Source organism: Ascaphus truei, chromosome 1 (genome assembly GCF_040206685.1).
Source record: "Ascaphus truei isolate aAscTru1 chromosome 1, aAscTru1.hap1, whole genome shotgun sequence".
Classification (NCBI taxonomy): Eukaryota; Metazoa; Chordata; class Amphibia; order Anura; family Ascaphidae; genus Ascaphus; species Ascaphus truei.
In genome coordinates, this window is record NC_134483.1 from 372,243,470 (window position 1) to 372,264,969 (window position 21,500).

The window sequence follows — 21,500 nt, forward strand, 5'->3', positions numbered from 1 at the left end:
TGAACATAAAATTGTGCAGGCACAGTGAGTGTCTGTCTCAAGGAGAATAATCTAAATTAGCCAGCGCAAAAGGGATATAAAAAGTGACTCGCACAAAGTCACAAGGAGAGCCAACACAGATTTTGAACCGGGTTGAAAGGCAGTGATAGGCTGAAGGAGAGGCTCAGTGAGGCCCGAATATAGTGCGACCTCGCACATAATACGACCCCTAGTTTTGCCAACAAAATATTGCAAAAAACAAACAAAAAAAAAAAAAACACAGATTAGAAATTCACAGCTGTAGGAAATAGAATAATAATAACAACAGGCAAAGATCAGCCAAACAGCTGATGAGCAGGGGGAGGGTGCCGAGGCTGCAGTGGAGCGCCGGGATTAAATAGCCGCCTCTACCTGTGGGCCCTCCGCTGCAGTTCCACAGGCTGTCAGCCCCCCACAGCCGTGACCGGATTCCAGGTGATTTCCTGTTGGACTCTCACCTCCTCCTCTGGTCAGTACCCCGCTCTGTTCAGCGCCTTGTGCGTCCCGTAGCCATTTTGGATTTTTGCCCCATTTTAAATGCTAGGCTGCAAATATAGTGCGAGTGCAGTTTTTGGCAGGGCAATTGTCGGCAAAAAAACTTGTACTATATTCGGGCCAATACGGTAACGACTCAGAGTTTGAAGCAGGGGTTAAAGTTCCGTTGTCAGCGCCTGTGACCTTGGAAAAGTCACTATCTGCCTGTGTCTCAGGCATAAAAAAAATAGATTGTATGCTCTAGCAGCGGTGCGCAAACTGGGGGGCGGGAGAATTTCTAGGGGGGGTTACAGAGGCCCCACACTCTTCCCCACGTCATTTAAATTAAATGCCGGGGGAGGCGTGAGGCCTCTGTAACTCCCTTACCTGCTCTCTGCCGGGTCTTCGGTGACGCGTCGCCATGGCAACGCGGCACCAAATTACGGCACGGGGTCATGTGACGTCACGCGTCGCCACTTGACTTCACGTCACCTGACCCGCAACGTCATTTGACACCGAGTCATTGGAGAGGGGGGGGCGCAGCTCATGAAGTTTAAGCAACCATGCTCTAAGGGGCAGAGACTTGTGGCTACAAAATATTTCTGTACAGGGCTACACAAGAAAAAAACCTAGTATTATCTTGCTACTTAGTTTCTCTTTCACTCCTTCAGTAAACTCACCACTCTGCCAGTGGGACAAGCAGACAGCAGCTCAGCATTGCCATGAGGAAATCCAGGGGAGGCAACGCTATAGCCGCCCTCCCAAACCTACTGGCGAACGACACGCATTTTTCCTATTGCAACGGAGGCCCCTCGTTCCACTGCACATACCAGCTATACTGGAGCATTGCCTTAGTACATACAATCACGGAATGGGCCGTTTCATTGCAGGTAGTTGAGCGCGCGGGAAAGAATAGGTTTTTTGTTTACTTGAGCGCCGAGCGCGGGTGAGCGTGTTTGCCCGCGCACGAGCGCACAGCGTGAGCGGGGACTTACATATAGCTATAAATGTAAGTAACCGCCGCCCGCTCAGCGTTAGCGGGGACGCAGCCCTAAGTGTTGGTGATCATGCAAATAGTTGCATTAAATATGAACCACTTGTAAAGTGTTTTCTTACATCTAGGATAACATAATTTCACATAGGCATGATGCCAATAGCATCCACATTTCATAGGGTTGTAGGAGTACCTTAGTGGTGTTAAATAAATAAAAAAGCTGCCTTAGGAGCAAACCAGTTTAAATACCAGTGTTCGCTCTCCTTTTGACCTTGTGCAGATCACTTTACCTTCCTGCGCCCCACGCACCCAAAATTAGATTGTAAGCGCTTTGGTGCATGATCACATTGTATGTGCAAAATTCTATGTACAGCGATGCATACACCAAGCGCTATACAGGAAAACATATTACCATTAGGATACACGTGTAAACGTTTTACGAGAACCAATGAAATCATTGGAATCACTGGTAACATATTATCGACATCCTATATCACATAAGGGGTTCACAGAACCTTAAAAATATGAGCAGATAGGGCTTCCGAAGACTTGGATGAAGCACATTTCGTATTTTGAGTTCTAATGGGATTCTAGCATACAGTGAGGTTTATTTGTCTTTAGGGTGTAGCCGGCCGGTTACATGTTCAAGATCAAATAATGACATCATTTGACAAGTCACCTTTCAACTAAGCATTTCAAGCAGCCATTCTGCATTGTTTGTTTCTTTACAGTTATAGGATTGAAGCAGGGGGTCTCCAGAGCTGAACTGTGTTAATTTCAGCTCAGGGGACGCCTGCTTCCTGAGATACTTACTTACGTAGAGGTTGCCTGTAGCAGCTCTGGCTGGACGGGGCTATCGAAATGGTGGCTTAAATGTCCTGTGGGCCAATAGGAACCCGTGACGTCACCCCTTTGCGGCTTCCTATTGGCCCGTGTGATCAGGACCTTTAAACCTGAGGAGCTGCTACCGGCATCCCCTACAGAGGCAAGTATCATGGGAAGCAGACGGTCGCCAGAGCTGGAATCAATGGGGTTCAGTGCCAGAGACCCCTCTGCTTCCCACGTATTAAAAAATACATGTTCTGATGCTTTAAATATCTCTCAATGTCACATCACACTCGGCTATGCGCTATAAACCAATACACTTCTATATGCAGGTCTCCCAAAATACAATTTCTCCTAAAACTTACTTTTATATTTGATCCCCACTAATTTTTTTCTATTCTACGGCGGTGAAGCACGGCACACGTTTTGGCACAGAATAATTAAAGATGTACCTACACAATACACAAATATTATATACATTCATGAAAAGTCTCACCTCCTTACAAGTCTTAGCAAAGTTAAAAGCTAAAGTCTGGCGAGGATACAGTCGCCAAACAGAAGGAGGCTGATATGGCTTGGCAAGCTTTGGCCTGTAAGCCAAACTGAATGGATGCTTTTCATATTGCGACGCAAGTTCTTCAACCTCTCTTACTCGCTCTGTCCATTTTCGTTTCATATTTTCTGAAAATAAGTCAGATACGTTATGAAGTAACAAATCTCAAAAGGACAAAGAAGGTTATTCATTAAACTGCGATAGGGTCAAGCGGAACCGTATCACATGAACACGCCCGTTAACTTGACCAGAAGTTTCCAGGCGATAACACTCCAATCGTCACCATCACAATTTAACAAATAACCACATAAAAATGTAATCTGTACATCACAAAAGTCTAAGTACATCACTGGCTTTGATGTAAAATAGATGATCCGACACAGCCTCGCAGTTCAAAAAGGGCTGTTATGGCTCAAAACATTAGAGTACCTTTTTTGGGTATGTTTAGTAAAAAAAAAAAAAAAATGTTATCAGGTTTTACTACTATTTATACTTTTGTGTTTTAGACTGTTTGTACTTTGTGTAACATCATGACAATAACTGTATTGTCCCTAAGTGGTTTATCGCAACCTCACTTTGTTCCATACATGGAGCTTCCACTGTTCAACTTATCTATTTTCTGATACTTTTTGAGAAATAGCCACCTGAGAACTATTGCTTGGTCCAGGAGGTTATTTGCACCACCTACTTGGTATACCTTTTGGGCCCATCATAAGCAGTGGTACGTATCTGTACATATTTCTCAAATGTAGGGCCTTCCAGAACCTAACACGACACAGAAAACACTGGCTGTATAATGGTGATGATCAATCAAGGAATCTGGAAGCAGGAACGCTCAGGATAATATAAAGGAGAAAAAGAAATATAGTGCAACACAATTTAATGAACATAAAATAGAGCAGATGAGCTCAGTCCAACTCACATGCTACAGAAGTAAAATAGGCAGTTTGACCACTCTGGGTCCTGAAGTGCTGTACATGTATGCAGTTTGAGGAGGACGCCCCCTTCATGTGTTGCAGTATCCGGAAGGATTGCAAAGAATCTATTGAGTTACCCAAAGCTACCGTGGGACTGGCCGCTCTTTTGCCTGCTGTGCTGACTTGGAACCGCGACGAGCTGTGTGACCTAAGTAACCGCTATCTATCCCACAACCGGTGTTACTACGGGGCTTGACTAGGAGACCAAGCTTGGATCTCTATTGGCTGATAATACTGATGACGCCACCCAAACTTAGGCAACGTGGGGAAGCGTTGGTCGAGTTACACGCCGATACAAGTCGTTCCAGCTTTCCAGCACTTCAGGACCAAGAGTGGTCAAACTGCCTATTTTACTTCTGTAGCATGTGAGTTGGACTGAGCTCATCTGCTCTACTTTATGTTCATTAAATTGTGTTGCACTATATTTCTTTTTCTCTATCCTTTATATTATCCTGAGAGTTCCTGCTTCCAGATTCCTTGATTGATCACCATTATATAGCCAGTGGGAGTTTTGCGCTTGAAGTGTTTTCTGTGTCGTCTTCTGGGGGGTTGTTTAACCTGAAACAAGCAGCATTCCCACTAGTGATATTAATTTGTATTCTAATCACTTGATTTTATTCTATGTTGTATAGGGTTTGTGCTTTAGTTTTCTGGTCGCCTTCCAGAACATACAATGTTAAATTCAAATAAAGTATTGCACTACACAACAAATCTTCAGGAGACCAAGATCAAAAATCAATATTTGTTTAGCAACTCTTGTAAGAAATTCTCCTAGGCATTTCACACCAAATGGTACTTCTATAATATAACTATTATGCCATCTTCAGTGAGGGAATGCAATACATACAGTAAGTAGCCTGTTCATCCTAAGTACACCGTTATTAACTTTTCTATTTTCTGTCCCCAAATATAGCAAACTCTTCATTTAGTGTCAATTGAGTAATATCAAGTTACCATGGGTCTGTTCCAGTGCATTATAAAATAATGATTGAAAACTGTTCAGAAAATCAACTAATATTCAGTGCTAAGAGAAAAAGATTGTGTTTTAGTGTGCACTACCATCTACAATTTATTCTAATCCAAACTAATATGTTAAGAACATTTTGGGACATGTGCATCAAGTAAAGATTTATCCGAAAAACCAAGTGCAAATTGCATCATTTTTGACCGATATTATCCATCAATGTATCAAGGTACTTTTCCCCCCATCATACACCATAAGTGTTTTGGACAGTGGTTACTGTTAAAAGTTATGGGCAGATACAGTCAACATTATTTTATGAGATGCATCAAAATGTGTGCCTATAACTGGATTATTTTTTGTTTCCGTTAAATGCAAGAAACAAGCTTTTTACAAATGCTTTGTCTTTTGGAGCGAATTGCAGCATCATAACATCTCCCATTGTACACTAAGACTTTGCTTTCTCTTTCTGTCTAGAAATTGGAATTAGAAACTTTAAAGACACACATTTCTGTAGAAGCATAGGAAAAGAGCACAAAGAAAACAGAACAAATTATTCACAATATACTACATGAAACCACCCACAACTTTATTAAATACGCTTTAAAAAACATGGGATGCTCCGACCAGAGCCATAGTTTCAAGTATATTATGTTGACGTGTTTCGTGGGTAACTCTGAACCTCATCGCAGGTGTTCTGGAACTGGAAGTTAACCATGAGGAGAGTCCAGGTTGGTACCTGTATCTTCTGATCTATGTTCCATGGAAATTTAATAAAGTTGCGAATGTTCTACACGTGTAACACAACTCCCCCCGTTTTAATTTGAATCGCTTCCTACACTTTTCTTGGTGATTTTAATAGCTGCTAGATGAGCCAGCGGAGGTTGCTAAGCAATATTTTAAAAAAATTATCGTAAGGCAACTAATAATACTCTTTATTCTGGGCAGTGCCCTCTCAGCCTAGGAAAATAATGAGTCAAGTATCTTAAAGGAAGATTTTTTTTTTTTTTTGTTTTTTTTAATGACCGAATACTTATAAATATAAAGTGGAACCTGTCAAGTACAGTATTGGATAATCCACAGGTTGCCACTTCCCTATACTGTACTTCCTTACCCGGAGATATCCAGCAGGCGTAGAACACAGGGACATGTCCCGGGCAGGTAATGGAGGGTTAGGAAGGGGGCAGACAGGAGGGTATGATGCACACATGCGCTTTCAATTGGATGTTGCCACCACTTCTGGTTCGACCTGAAAAAAAGTCTTTGTTACTGTGGATTCAAAAAAAGTTGAAGCCAGAAACGGTCAAAGTTGATAAAAATTATAAATATTATGTATGCCATAGATAAAAAGGAGGCACAAATCCTCCAACGCGTTACGCACCGGAGGGCACATTACGAAGGAGTAATAAACAACCACTGGTTGATCGTCTTTACACGTTGTAAGGACTGGGACCCCTCTGCGCCCGGCGGCGCGGGCGGCCGCGTTAGCACCACTCACCATGTGATGGTGCCCTCCCGAGCCGGTCCCAGTCCCTCCTCCCTGCACGGCTCGCTACACGCTGTGACGCGTCAGCCGGCAGGGGATACAAGAGAATTGTAATCCCAAGCGGCGACGCGTCACGTGGTGTGGCTGTGAGCCAATGAGGAGAGGAGGGGAGGCTTCGGGGAGCGGGGAGGCTTCGGGGAGAGGGAAAGCAGCTGCAGCACCAAGGGAGCCCCCCTGCTCCCTCCCACAGACTCTTTCCTCATAGTCTGCAGTGTAAGCAGATTCACAGGGGGAACCCCTGGCAATGAGGAGAGGAGGAGGAGGGGAGGTTTGGGGAGCGGGACACATGTATTTACTACTGCCTGATGTCCTCGCACGCATTTACATGCAGGGCCTGGGGGACGGGGCCCGGCTTCAGGGCAAACTGAAGGGGGGGGGGGGGGTGGACGGGACGGGATTTGACTTGACTTGACAGCACCCGATTAAACTGTGCAGATATGTCAATGGATATTCCACTCCAGCACACGGACACACGTCATGGCCGTGCCCCCCTCGTCATGGCCCCGCCCACCCGACCCGTTTGGTCACGCCCCCCCCCCCCCCGCTCCGAAAAGTTTCCTGCAGACTGCAGATCGCGGTGCAGTGAGTTGCACGCGCCGCCGGCAAGCAAGACAGCCGTGCGGACGCGTGCAACGGGGCCTTAACCGTAGTATCCGGGCCTCTGGAGTCATCGCCATACGCGAAGACACATGACGTCAAACTTAGTTTTTATCAAGTTTAGCTGTGTGTGGTGTCAATTTTTTTTTTTTGTTTAAATCTATGAACTCTACATGCAGCTAATCACGCGCCCCTCTGGTGGGTAGGAAGGAGGGCTCACAAATGCTTTCAGCCTGATGGCTTACTTCCAAAATAGTGTCTTACTAAAGATTACTTTCAAAGTTAAAATTGGTGCAAGAGATTTCACAAATTAGTTGGTTTGTTATTTCCATACTTCAATGGTTATGAATTATGAAGAAGAGTGCACAACCTATTCAATACAATGATTTGTTTACTGTACCCAAACGGGGACCGCTATTTCAGCATGTTTTATTGAATAGCCTTTGAGCATTATTTCTCTGATTATTCTTGAGCACCTACATATAGAAACTGTGCTATTAGTTACTGTGGAGCCCAGGGATTCCCTACCAAACTCAGAGATGGTAACTCCATAGACAGAAACTAGTGAGATTTAGACAATGTAAAAAAAAAAAAAGAAAAAAAAAAAAAAGGGGGGCATTTTATCATGGAAAATTAACAATATGTATCTGTTGGACTCCACTAAAGTCTGGGATACTGGTGGTAAAAAAAATGAGTGAGAAAGACGTCTCTATCCATAGGACTATGCCACTGCAGTGCGGGCCTTTACTGATCAGCAAATGTGGCGAGTTTACGTCACCTTCCTTACCAACATTGGCTCTGCGAGCAGGGACATCACTGTCCACTGAACCGTATGACATCATACTCGAACCCTCAGGACAAGCTCTGCACCGGGAACAGGAATAATAATATATACCCGAACACTCAGGACAAGCTCTGCACCGGGAACAGGAATAAAAATATATACCCGAACCCTCAGGACAGGCTCTGCACCGGGAACCGGAATAATAATATATACCCGAACCCTCAGGACAAGCTCTGCACCGGGAACCGGAATAAAAATATATACCCGAACCCTCAGGACAGGCTCTGCACCGGGAACAGGAATAATAATAATAATGAATACCTGAACCCTCAGGACAAGCTCTGCATCGGGGACAGAAATTATAATAATAATATATACACGAACCCTCAGGACAAACTCTGCACCGGGAACAGGAATAATAATAATATATACCCAAACCCTCAGGACAAGCTCTGCACCGGGAACAGGAATAATAATAATATATACCCGAACCCTCGGGACAAGCTCTGCACCGGGAACAGGAAGAATAATAATATATACCCGAACCCTCAGGACAGGCTCTGCACCAAGAAAAGGAATAATAATAATATATACCCGAACCCTCAGGACAAGCTCTGCACCGGGAACAGAAATTATAATAATATATACGCGAACCCTCAGGACAGGCTCTGCACCAAGAAAAGGAATAATAATATATACCCGAACCCTCAGGACAGGCTCTGCACCGGGAACAGGAATAATAATAATATATACCCGAACCCTCAGGACAAGCTCTGCACCGGGAACAGGAATAATAATAATATATACCCGAACCCTCAGGACAAGCTCTGCACCGGGAACAGAAATTATAATAATATATACCCGAACACTCAGGACAAGCTCTGCACCAAGAAAAGGAATAATAATATATACCTGAACCCTCAGGACAGGCTCTGCACCGGGAACAGGAATAATAATAATATATACCCGAACACTCAGGCCAGGCTCTGCACAGGGAACAGGAATAATAATATATACCCGAACTCTCAGGACAAGCTCTGCACCGGGCACAGGAATAATAATAATAATAATATATACCCGAACCCTCAGGACAAGCTCTGCACCGGGCACAGGAATAATAATAATATATACCCGAACCCTCAGGACAAGCTCTGCACCGGGCACAGGAATAATAATAATAATAATATATACCCGAACCCTCAGGACAGGCTCTGCACCGGGAACAGGAATAATAAAATTAATAATATATACCCGAACCCTCAGGACAAGCTCTGCACCGGGAACAGGAATAATAATAATATATACCCGAACCCTCAGGACAGGCTCTGCACCGGGAACAGGAATAATAATAATAATAATATATACCCGAACCCTCAGGACAAGCTCTGCACCGGGCACAGGAATAATAATAATATATACCCGAACCCTCAGGACAGGCTCTGCACCGGGAACAGGAATAATAAAATTAATAATATATACCCGAACCCTCAGGACAAGCTCTGCACCGGGAACAGGAATAATAATAATATATACCCGAACCCTCAGGACAGGCTCTGCACCGGGAACAGGAATAATAATAATATATACCCGAACCCTCAGGACAGGCTCTGCACCGGGAACAGGAATAATAATAATATATACCCGAACCCTCAGGACAGGCTCTGCACCGGGAACAGGAATAATAATAATATATACCCGAACCCTCAGGACAGGCTCTGCACCGGGAACAGGAATAATAATATATACCCGAACACTCAGGACAAGCTCTGCACCGGGAACAGGAATAATAATAATAATAATAATATATACCCGAACCCTCAGGACAAGCTCTACACCGGGAACAGGAATAATAATAATAATAATATATACCCGAACCCTCAGGCCAAGCTCTGCACCGGGCACAGGAATAATAATAATATATACCCAAACCCTCAGGACAAGCTCTGCACCGGGAACAGGAATAATAATATATACCCGAACCCTCAGGAGAAGCTCTGCACCGGGAACAGGAATAATAATATATACCCGAACCCTCAGGACAAGCTCTGCACCGGGAACAGGAATAATAATAATAATATATACCCGAACCCTCAGGCCAAGCTCTGCACCGGGCACAGGAATAATAATAATAATATATACCCGAACCCTCAGGACAGGCTCTGCACCGGGAACAGGAATAATAATAATAATAATAATATATACCCGAACCCTCAGGACAAGCTCTGCACCGGGAACAGGAATAATAATAATAATATATACCCGAACCCTCAGGACAGACTCTGCACCGGGAACAGGAATAATAATAATAATAATATATACCCAAACCCTCAGGACAGACTCTGCACCGGGAACAGGAATAATAATAATAATAATATATACCCGAACCCTCAGGACAAGCTCTGCATCGGGCACAGGAATAATAATAAAAATATATACCCGAACCCTCAGGCCAAGCTCTGCACCGGGAACAGGAAGAATAATAATATATACCCGAACACTCAGGACAAGCTCTGCACCAAGAAAAGGAATAATAATATATACCCGAACCCTCAGGACAGGCTCTGCACCGGGAACAGGAATAATAATAATATATACCCGAACACTCAGGCCAGGCTCTGCACCGGGAACAGGAATAATAATATATACCCGAACTCTCAGGACAAGCTCTGCACCGGGAACAGGAATAATAATATATACCCGAACTCTCAGGACAAGCTCTGCACCGGGCACAGGAATAATAATAATAATAATATATACCCGAACCCTCAGGACAAGCTCTGCACCGGGCACAGGAATAATAATATATACCCGAACCCTCAGGACAAGCTCTGCACCGGGCACAGGAATAATAATAATAATAATATATACCCGAACCCTCAGGACAGGCTCTGCACCGGGAACAGGAATAATAAAATTAATAATATATACCCGAACCCTCAGGACAAGCTCTGCACCGGGAACAGGAATAATAATAATATATACCCGAACCCTCAGGACAGGCTCTGCACCGGGAACAGGAATAATAATAATATATACCCGAACCCTCAGGACAAGCTCTGCACCGGGAACAGGAATAATAATAATATATACCCGAACCCTCAGGACAGGCTCTGCACCGGGCACAGGAATAATAATAATATATACCCGAACACTCAGGACAAGCTCTGCACCGGGCACAGGAATAATAATAATAATAATATATACCCGAACCCTCAGGACAGGCTCTGCACCGGGAACAGGAATAATAATAATAATAATATATACCCGAACCCTCAGGACAGGCTCTGCACCGGGAACAGGAATAATAATAATATATACCCGAACACTCAGGCCAGGCTCTGCACCGGGAACAGGAATAATAATATATACCCGAACCCTCAGGACAAGCTCTGCACCGGGCACAGGAATAATAATATATACCCGAACCCTCAGGACAAGCTCTGCACCGGGCACAGGAATAATAATAATAATAATATATACCCGAACCCTCAGGACAAGCTCTGCACCGGGCACAGGAATAATAATAATAATAATATATACCCGAACCCTCAGGACAAGCTCTGCACCGGGAACAGGAATAATAATATATACCCGAACCCTCAGGACAAGCTCTGCACCGGGCACAGGAATAATAATATATACCCGAACCCTCAGGACAAGCTCTGCATCGGGCACAGGAATAATAATAATAATATATACCCGAACCCTCAGGCCAAGCTCTGCACCGGGAACAGGAAGAATAATAATATATACCCGAACACTCAGGACAAGCTCTGCACCAAGAAAAGGAATAATAATATATACCCGAACCCTCAGGACAGGCTCTGCACCGGGAACAGGAATAATAATAATATATACCCGAACACTCAGGCCAGGCTCTGCACCGGGAACAGGAATAATAATATATACCCGAACTCTCAGGACAAGCTCTGCACCGGGCACAGGAATAATAATAATAATAATATATACCCGAACTCTCAGGACAAGCTCTGCACCGGGCACAGGAATAATAATAATATATACCCGAACCCTCAGGACAAGCTCTGCACCGGGCACAGGAATAATAATATATACCCGAACCCTCAGGACAAGCTCTGCACCGGGCACAGGAATAATAATAATAATAATATATACCCGAACCCTCAGGACAGGCTCTGCACCGGGAACAGGAATAATAAAATTAATAATATATACCCGAACCCTCAGGACAAGCTCTGCACCGGGAACAGGAATAATAATAATATATACCCGAACCCTCAGGACAGGCTCTGCACCGGGAACAGGAATAATAATAATATATACCCGAACCCTCAGGACAAGCTCTGCACCGGGCACAGGAATAATAATAATATATACCCGAACCCTCAGGACAAGCTCTGCACCGGGCACAGGAATAATAATAATAATATATACCCGAACCCTCAGGACAGGCTCTGCACCGGGAACAGGAATAATAATAATAATATATACCCGAACCCTCAGGACAGGCTCTGCACCGGGAACAGGAATAATAATAATAATAATATATACCCGAACCCTCAGGACAAGCTCTGCACCGGGAACAGGAATAATAATAATATATACCCGAACCCTCAGGACAGGCTCTGCACCGGGAACAGGAATAATAATAATATATACCCGAACCCTCAGGACAGGCTCTGCACCGGGAACAGGAATAATAATAATATATATCCGAACCCTCAGGACAGGCTCTGCACCGGGAACAGGAATAATAATATATACCCGAACACTCAGGACAAGCTCTGCACCGGGAACAGGAATAATAATAATAATAATAATAATAATAATATATACCCGAACCCTCAGGACAAGCTCTACACCGGGAACAGGAATAATAATAATAATAATATATACCCGAACCCTCAGGCCAAGCTCTGCACCGGGCACAGGAATAATAATAATAATATATACCCGAACCCTCAGGCCAAGCTCTGCACCGGGCACAGGAATAATAATAATATATACCCAAACCCTCAGGACAAGCTCTGCACCGGGAACAGGAATAATAATATATACCCGAACCCTCAGGACAAGCTCTGCACCGGGAACAGGAATAATAATATATACCCGAACCCTCAGGACAAGCTCTGCACCGGGAACAGGAATAATAATAATAATAATATATACCCGAACCCTCAGGCCAAGCTCTGCACCGGGCACAGGAATAAAAATAATAATAATATATACCCAAACCCTCAGGACAAGCTCTGCACCGGGAACAGGAATAATAATATATACCCGAACCCTCAGGACAGGCTCTGCACCGGGAACAGGAATAATAATATATACCCGAACCCTCAGGACAAGCTCTGCACCGGGAACAGGAATAATAATATATACCCGAACCCTCAGGACAAGCTCTGCACCGGGAACAGGAATAATAATATATACCCGAACACTCAGGCCAAGCTCTGCACCGGGCACAGGAATAATAATAATAATATATACCCGAACCCTCAGGACAGGCTCTGCACCGGGAACAGGAATAATAATAATATATACCCGAACCCTCAGGACAAGCTCTGCACCGGGAACAGGAATAATAATAATAATATATACCCGAACCCTCAGGCCAAGCTCTGCACCGGGCACAGGAATAATAATAATAATATATACCCGAACCCTCAGGACAGACTCTGCACCGGGAACAGGAATAATAATATATACCCGAACCCTCAGGACAAGCTCTGCACCGGGCACAGGAATAATAATAATAATAATATATACCCAAACCCTCAGGACAAGCTCTGCACCGGGAACAGGAATAATAATATATACCCGAACCCTCAGGACAAGCTCTGCACCGGGCACAGGAATAATAATAATAATATATACCCGAACCCTCAGGACAAGCTCTGCACCGGGAACAGGAATAATAATATATACCCGAACCCTCAGGACAAGCTCTGCACCGGGCACAGGAATAATAATAATAATAATATATACCCGAACCCTCAGGACAGGCTCTGCACCGGGAACAGGAATAATAATAATATATACCCGAACCCTCAGGACAGGCTCTGCACCGGGAACAGGAATAATAATAATATATACCCGAACCCTCAGGACAAGCTCTGCACCGGGCACAGGAATAATAATAATATATACCCGAACCCTCAGGACAAGCTCTGCACCGGGCACAGGAATAATAATAATAATATATACCCGAACCCTCAGGACAAGCTCTGCACCGGGAACAGGAATAATAATAATATATACCCGAACCCTCAGGACAGGCTCTGCACCGGGAACAGGAATAATAATAATATATACCCGAACCCTCAGGACAGGCTCTGCACCGGGAACAGGAATAATAATAATATATACCCGAACCCTCAGGACAGGCTCTGCACCGGGAACAGGAATAATAATAATATATATCCGAACCCTCAGGACAGGCTCTGCACCGGGAACAGGAATAATAATATATACCCGAACACTCAGGACAAGCTCTGCACCGGGAACAGGAATAATAATAATAATAATAATATATACCCGAACCCTCAGGACAAGCTCTACACCGGGAACAGGAATAATAATAATAATAATATATACCCGAACCCTCAGGCCAAGCTCTGCACCGGGCACAGGAATAATAATAATAATAATATATACCCAAACCCTCAGGACAAGCTCTGCACCGGGAACAGGAATAATAATATATACCCGAACCCTCAGGACAGGCTCTGCACCGGGAACATGAATAATAATATATACCCGAACCCTCAGGACAAGCTCTGCACCGGGAACAGGAATAATAATAATAATATATACCCGAACCCTCAGGACAGACTCTGCACCGGGAACAGGAATAATAATAATAATATATACCCGAACCCTCAGGACAAGCTCTGCACCGGGAACAGGAATAATAATATATACCCGAACTCTCAGGACAAGCTCTGCACCGGGCACAGGAATAATAATAATAATATATACCCGAACCCTCAGGCCAAGCTCTGCACCGGGAACAGGAAGAATAATAATATATACCCGAACACTCAGGACAAGCTCTGCACCAAGAAAAGGAATAATAATATATACCCGAACCCTCAGGACAGGCTCTGCACCGGGAACAGGAATAATAATAATATATACCCGAACACTCAGGCCAGGCTCTGCACCGGGAACAGGAATAATAATATATACCCGAACTCTCAGGACAAGCTCTGCACCGGGCACAGGAATAATAATAATAATAATATATACCCGAACCCTCAGGACAAGCTCTGCACCGGGCACAGGAATAATAATATATACCCGAACCCTCAGGACAAGCTCTGCACCGGGCACAGGAATAATAATAATAATATATACCCGAACCCTCAGGACAGGCTCTGCACCGGGAAAAGGAATAATAATATATACCCGAACCCTCAGGACAAGCTCTGCACCGGGAACAGGAATAATAATATATACCCGAACCCTCAGGACAAGCTCTGCACCGGGAACAGGAATAATAATATATACCCGAACCCTCAGGACAGGCTCTGCACCGGGCACAGGAATAATAATAATAATATATACCCAAACCCTCAGGACAGACTCTGCACCGGGAACAGGAATAATAATAATAATAATATATACCCGAACCCTCAGGACAAGCTCTGCACCGGGAACAGGAATAATAATAATATATACCCGAACCCTCAGGACAAGCTCTGCACCGGGAACAGGAATAATAATAATAATAATATATACCCGAACCCTCAGGACAAGCTCTGCACCGGGAACAGGAATAATAATAATATATACCCGAACCCTCAGGACAGGCTCTGCACCGGGAACAGGAATAATAATAATATATACCCGAACCCTCAGGACAGGCTCTGCACCGGGAACAGGAATAATAATAATATATATCCGAACCCTCAGGACAGGCTCTGCACCGGGAACAGGAATAATAATAATATATACCCGAACACTCAGGCCAGGCTCTGCACCGGGAACAGGAATAATAATATATACCCGAACTCTCAGGACAAGCTCTGCACCGGGCACAGGAATAATAATAATATATACCCGAACCCTCAGGCCAAGCTCTGCACCGGGAACAGGAAGAATAATAATATATACCCGAACACTCAGGACAAGCTCTGCACCAAGAAAAGGAATAATAATATATACCCGAACCCTCAGGACAGGCTCTGCACCGGGAACAGGAATAATAATAATATATACCCGAACACTCAGGCCAGGCTCTGCACCGGGAACAGGAATAATAATATATACCCGAACTCTCAGGACAAGCTCTGCACCGGGCACAGGAATAATAATAATAATAATATATACCCGAACCCTCAGGACAAGCTCTGCACCGGGCACAGGAATAATAATAATAATAATATATACCCGAACCCTCAGGACAGGCTCTGCACCGGGAACAGGAATAATAAAATTAATAATATATACCCGAACCCTCAGGACAAGCTCTGCACCGGGAACAGGAATAATAATAATATATACCCGAACCCTCAGGACAGGCTCTGCACCGGGAACAGGAATAATAATAATATATACCCGAACCCTCAGGACAGGCTCTGCACCGGGAACAGGAATAATAATAATATATATCCGAACCCTCAGGACAGGCTCTGCACCGGGAACAGGAATAATAATATATACCCGAACACTCAGGACAAGCTCTGCACCGGGAACAGGAATAATAATAATAATAATAATAATAATATATACCCGAACCCTCAGGACAAGCTCTGCACCGGGCACAGGAATAATAATAATATATACCCGAACCCTCAGGACAAGCTCTGCACCGGGCACAGGAATAATAATATATACCCGAACCCTCAGGACAAGCTCTGCACCGGGCACAGGAATAATAATAATAATATATACCCGAACCCTCAGGACAGGCTCTGCACCGGGAACAGGAATAATAATAATATATACCCGAACCCTCAGGACAAGCTCTGCACCGGGAACAGGAATAATAATAATATATACCCGAACCCTCAGGACAGGCTCTGCACCGGGAACAGGAATAATAATAATATATACCCGAACCCTCAGGACAGGCTCTGCACCGGGAACAGGAATAATAATAATATATATCCGAACCCTCAGGACAGGCTCTGCACCGGGAACAGGAATAATAATATATACCCGAACACTCAGGACAAGCTCTGCACCGGGAACAGGAATAATAATAATAATAATAATAATATATACCCGAACCCTCAGGACAAGCTCTGCACCGGGCACAGGAATAATAATAATAATATATACCCGAACCCTCAGGCCAAGCTCTGCACCGGGCACAGGAATAATAATAATATATACCCAAACCCTCAGGACAAGCTCTGCACCGGGAACAGGAATAATAATAATATATACCCGAACACTCAGGCCAGGCTCTGCACCGGGAACAGGAATAATAATATATACCCGAACTCTCAGGACAAGCTCTGCACCGGGAACAGGAATAATAAAATTAATAATATATACCCGAACCCTCAGGACAGGCTCTGCACCGGGAACAGGAATAATAAAATTAATAATATATACCCGAACCCTCAGGACAAGCTCTGCACCGGGAACAGGAATAATAATAATATATACCCGAACCCTCAGGACAGGCTCTGCACCGGGAACAGGAATAATAATAATATATACCCGAACCCTCAGGACAGGCTCTGCACCGGGAACAGGAATAATAATAATATATATCCGAACCCTCAGGACAGGCTCTGCACCGGGAACAGGAATAATAATATATACCCGAACACTCAGGACAAGCTCTGCACCGGGAACAGGAATAATAATAATAATAATAATAATAATATATACCCGAACCCTCAGGACAAGCTCTACACCGGGAACAGGAATAATAATAATAATAATATATACCCGAACCCTCAGGCAAGCTCTGCACCGGGCACAGGAATAATAATAATAATATATACCCGAACCCTCAGGACAAGCTCTGCACCGGGCACAGGAATAATAATAATAATATATACCCGAACCCTCAGGACAGGCTCTGCACCGGGAACAGGAATAATAATAATATATACCCGAACCCTCAGGACAAGCTCTGCACCGGGAACAGGAATAATAATAATAATATATACCCGAACCCTCAGGACAGGCTCTGCACCGGGAACAGGAATAATAATAATATATACCCGAACCCTCAGGACAGGCTCTGCACCGGGAACAGGAATAATAATAATATATATCCGAACCCTCAGGACAGGCTCTGCACCGGGAACAGGAATAATAATATATACCCGAACACTCAGGACAAGCTCTGCACCGGGAACAGGAATAATAATAATAATAATAATAATATATACCCGAACCCTCAGGACAAGCTCTGCACCGGGCACAGGAATAATAATAATAATATATACCCGAACCCTCAGGCCAAGCTCTGCACCGGGCACAGGAATAATAATAATATATACCCAAACCCTCAGGACAAGCTCTGCACCGGGAACAGGAATAATAATATATACCCGAACCCTCAGGACAAGCTCTGCACCGGGAACAGGAATAATAATATATACCCGAACCCTCAGGACAAGCTCTGCACCGGGAACAGGAATAATAATAATAATAATATATACCCGAACCCTCAGGCCAAGCTCTGCACCGGGCACAGGAATAATAATAATAATAATATATACCCAAACCCTCAGGACAAGCTCTGCACCGGGAACAGGAATAATAATATATACCCGAACCCTCAGGACAGGCTCTGCACCGGGAACAGGAATAATAATATATACCCGAACCCTCAGGACAAGCTCTGCACCGGGAACAGGAATAATAATATATACCCGAACCCTCAGGACAAGCTCTGCACCGGGAACAGGAATAATAATATATACCCGAACACTCAGGCCAAGCTCTGCACCGGGCACAGGAATAATAATAATATATACCCGAACCCTCAGGACAGGCTCTGCACCGGGAACAGGAATAATAATATATACCCGAACCCTCAGGACAAGCTCTGCACCGGGAACAGGAATAATAATAATATATACCCGAACCCTCAGGACAGGCTCTGCACCGGGAACAGGAATAATAATAATATATACCCGAACCCTCAGGACAGGCTCTGCACCGGGAACAGGAATAATAATAATATATATCCGAACCCTCAGGACAGGCTCTGCACCGGGAACAGGAATAATAATATATACCCGAACACTCAGGACAAGCTCTGCACCGGGAACAGGAATAATAATAATAATAATATATACCCGAACCCTCAGGACAAGCTCTACACCGGGAACAGGAATAATAATAATAATAATATATACCCGAACCCTCAGGCCAAGCTCTGCACCGGGCACAGGAATAATAATAATAATATATACCCGAACCCTCAGGCCAAGCTCTGCACCGGGCACAGGAATAATAATAATATATACCCAAACCCTCAGGACAAGCTCTGCACCGGGAACAGGAATAATAATATATACCCGAACCCTCAGGACAAGCTCTGCACCGGGAACAGGAATAATAATATATACCCGAACCCTCAGGACAAGCTCTGCACCGGGAACAGGAATAATAATAATAATAATAATATATACCCGAACCCTCAGGCCAAGCTCTGCACCGGGCACAGGAATAATAATAATAATAATATATACCCAAACCCTCAGGACAAGCTCTGCACCGGGAACAGGAATAATAATATATACCCGAACCCTCAGGACAGGCTCTGCACCGGGAACAGGAATAATAATATATACCCGAACCCTCAGGACAAGCTCTGCACCGGGAACAGGAATAATAATATATACCCGAACCCTCAGGACAAGCTCTGCACCGGGAACAGGAATAATAATATATACCCGAACACTCAGGCCAAGCTCTGCACCGGGAACAGGAATAATAATAATAATATATACCCGAACCCTCAGGACAGGCTCTGCACCGGGAACAGGAATAATAATAATATATACCCGAACCCTCAGGACAAGCTCTGCACCGGGAACAGGAATAATAATAATAATATATACTCGAACCCTCAGGCCAAGCTCTGCACCGGGCACAGGAATAATAATAATAATATATACCCGAACCCTCAGGACAGACTCTGCACCGGGAACAGGAATAATAATAATAATATATACCCGAACCCTCAGGACAAGCTCTGCACCGGGCACAGGAATAATAATAATATATACCCAAACCCTCAGGACAAGCTCTGCACCGGGAACAGGAATAATAATATATACCCGAACCCTCAGGACAAGCTCTGCACCGGGCACAGGAATAATAATAATAATATATACCCGAACCCTCAGGACAGGCTCTGCACCGGGAACAGGAATAATAATATATACCCGAACCCTCAGGACAAGCTCTGCACCGGGAACAGGAATAATAATATATACCCGAACCCTCAGGACAAGCTCTGCACCGGGAACAGGAATAATAATATATACCCGAACACTCAGGCCAAGCTCTGCACCGGGCACAGGAATAATAATAATAATATATACCCGAACCCTCAGGACAGGCTCTGCACCGGGAACAGGAATAATAATAATATATACCCGAACCCTCAGGACAAGCTCTGCACCGGGAACAGGAATAATAATAATAATATATACCCGAACCCTCAGGCCAAGCTCTGCACCGGGCACAGGAATAATAATAATAATAATATATACCCAAACCCTCAGGACAAGCTCTGCACCGGGAACAGGAATAATAATAATAATAATATATACCCGAACCCTCAGGACAGACTCTGCACCGGGAACAGGAATAATAATAATAATATATACCCGAACCCTCAGGACAAGCTCTGCACCGGGAACAGGAATAATAATAATAATATATACCCGAACCCTCAGGACAGACTCTGCACCGGGAACAGGAATAATAATAATAATATATACCCGAACCCTCAGGACAGACTCTGCACCGGGAACAGGAATAATAATAATAATATATACCCGAACCCTCAGGACAGACTCTGCACCGGGAACAGGAATAATAATAATAATATATACCCGAACCCTCAGGACAAGCTCTGCACCGGGCACAGGAATAATAATAATAATAATATATACCCAAACCCTCAGGACAAGCTCTGCACCGGGAACAGGAATAATAATAATAATAATATATACCCGAACCCTCAGGACAGACTCTGCACCGGGAACAGGAATAATAATAATAATATATACCCGAACCCTCAGGACAAGCTCTGCACCGGGAACAGGAATAATAATAATAATAATATATACCCGAACCCTCAGGACAGACTCTGCACCGGGAACAGGAATAATAATAATAATAATATATACCCAAACCCTCAGGACAGACTCTGCACCGGGAACAGGAATAATAATAATAATAATATATACCCGAACCCTCAGGACAAGCTCTGCACCGGGAACAGGAATAATAATAATAATAATATATACCCGAACCCTCAGGACAGACTCTGCACCGGGAACAGGAATAATAATAATAATAATATATACCCGAACCCTCAGGACAGACTCTGCACCGGGAACAGGAATAATAATAATAATATATACCCGAACCCTCAGGACAAGCTCTGCACCGGGAACAGGAATAATAATAATAATAATATATACCCGAACCCTCAGGACAGACTCTGCACCGGGAACAGGAATAATAATAATAATAATATATACCCGAACCCTCAGGACAGACTCTGCACCGGGAACAGGAATAATAATAATAATATATACCCGAACCCTCAGGACAAGCTCTGCACCGGGAACAGGAA

General features: G+C 44.0%; 1 protein-coding gene across 5 annotated transcripts in view; it reads right to left on the reverse strand.

Moving 5' to 3' along the window:
• PRIMPOL (primase and DNA directed polymerase) overlaps window positions 1-21,500 on the reverse strand; it is a 67,797-nt gene that overhangs the window by 45,562 nt on the left and 735 nt on the right. For 3 of the 5 annotated variants that reach the window (XM_075610452.1, XM_075610462.1, XM_075610442.1), the window contains exons 2-3: window positions 5,917-6,051; window positions 2,808-2,992 (exon numbers count right to left, since the gene is read on the reverse strand). In XM_075610452.1, the coding sequence (XP_075466567.1) occupies window positions 2,808-2,987 (180 nt within the window). In that variant the 5' untranslated portion in view covers window positions 2,988-2,992; window positions 5,917-6,051. The remainder of the gene's footprint in view (window positions 1-2,807; window positions 2,993-5,916; window positions 6,052-21,500) is intronic. The other 2 variants (XM_075610433.1, XM_075610471.1) reach the window with 1 other exon arrangement.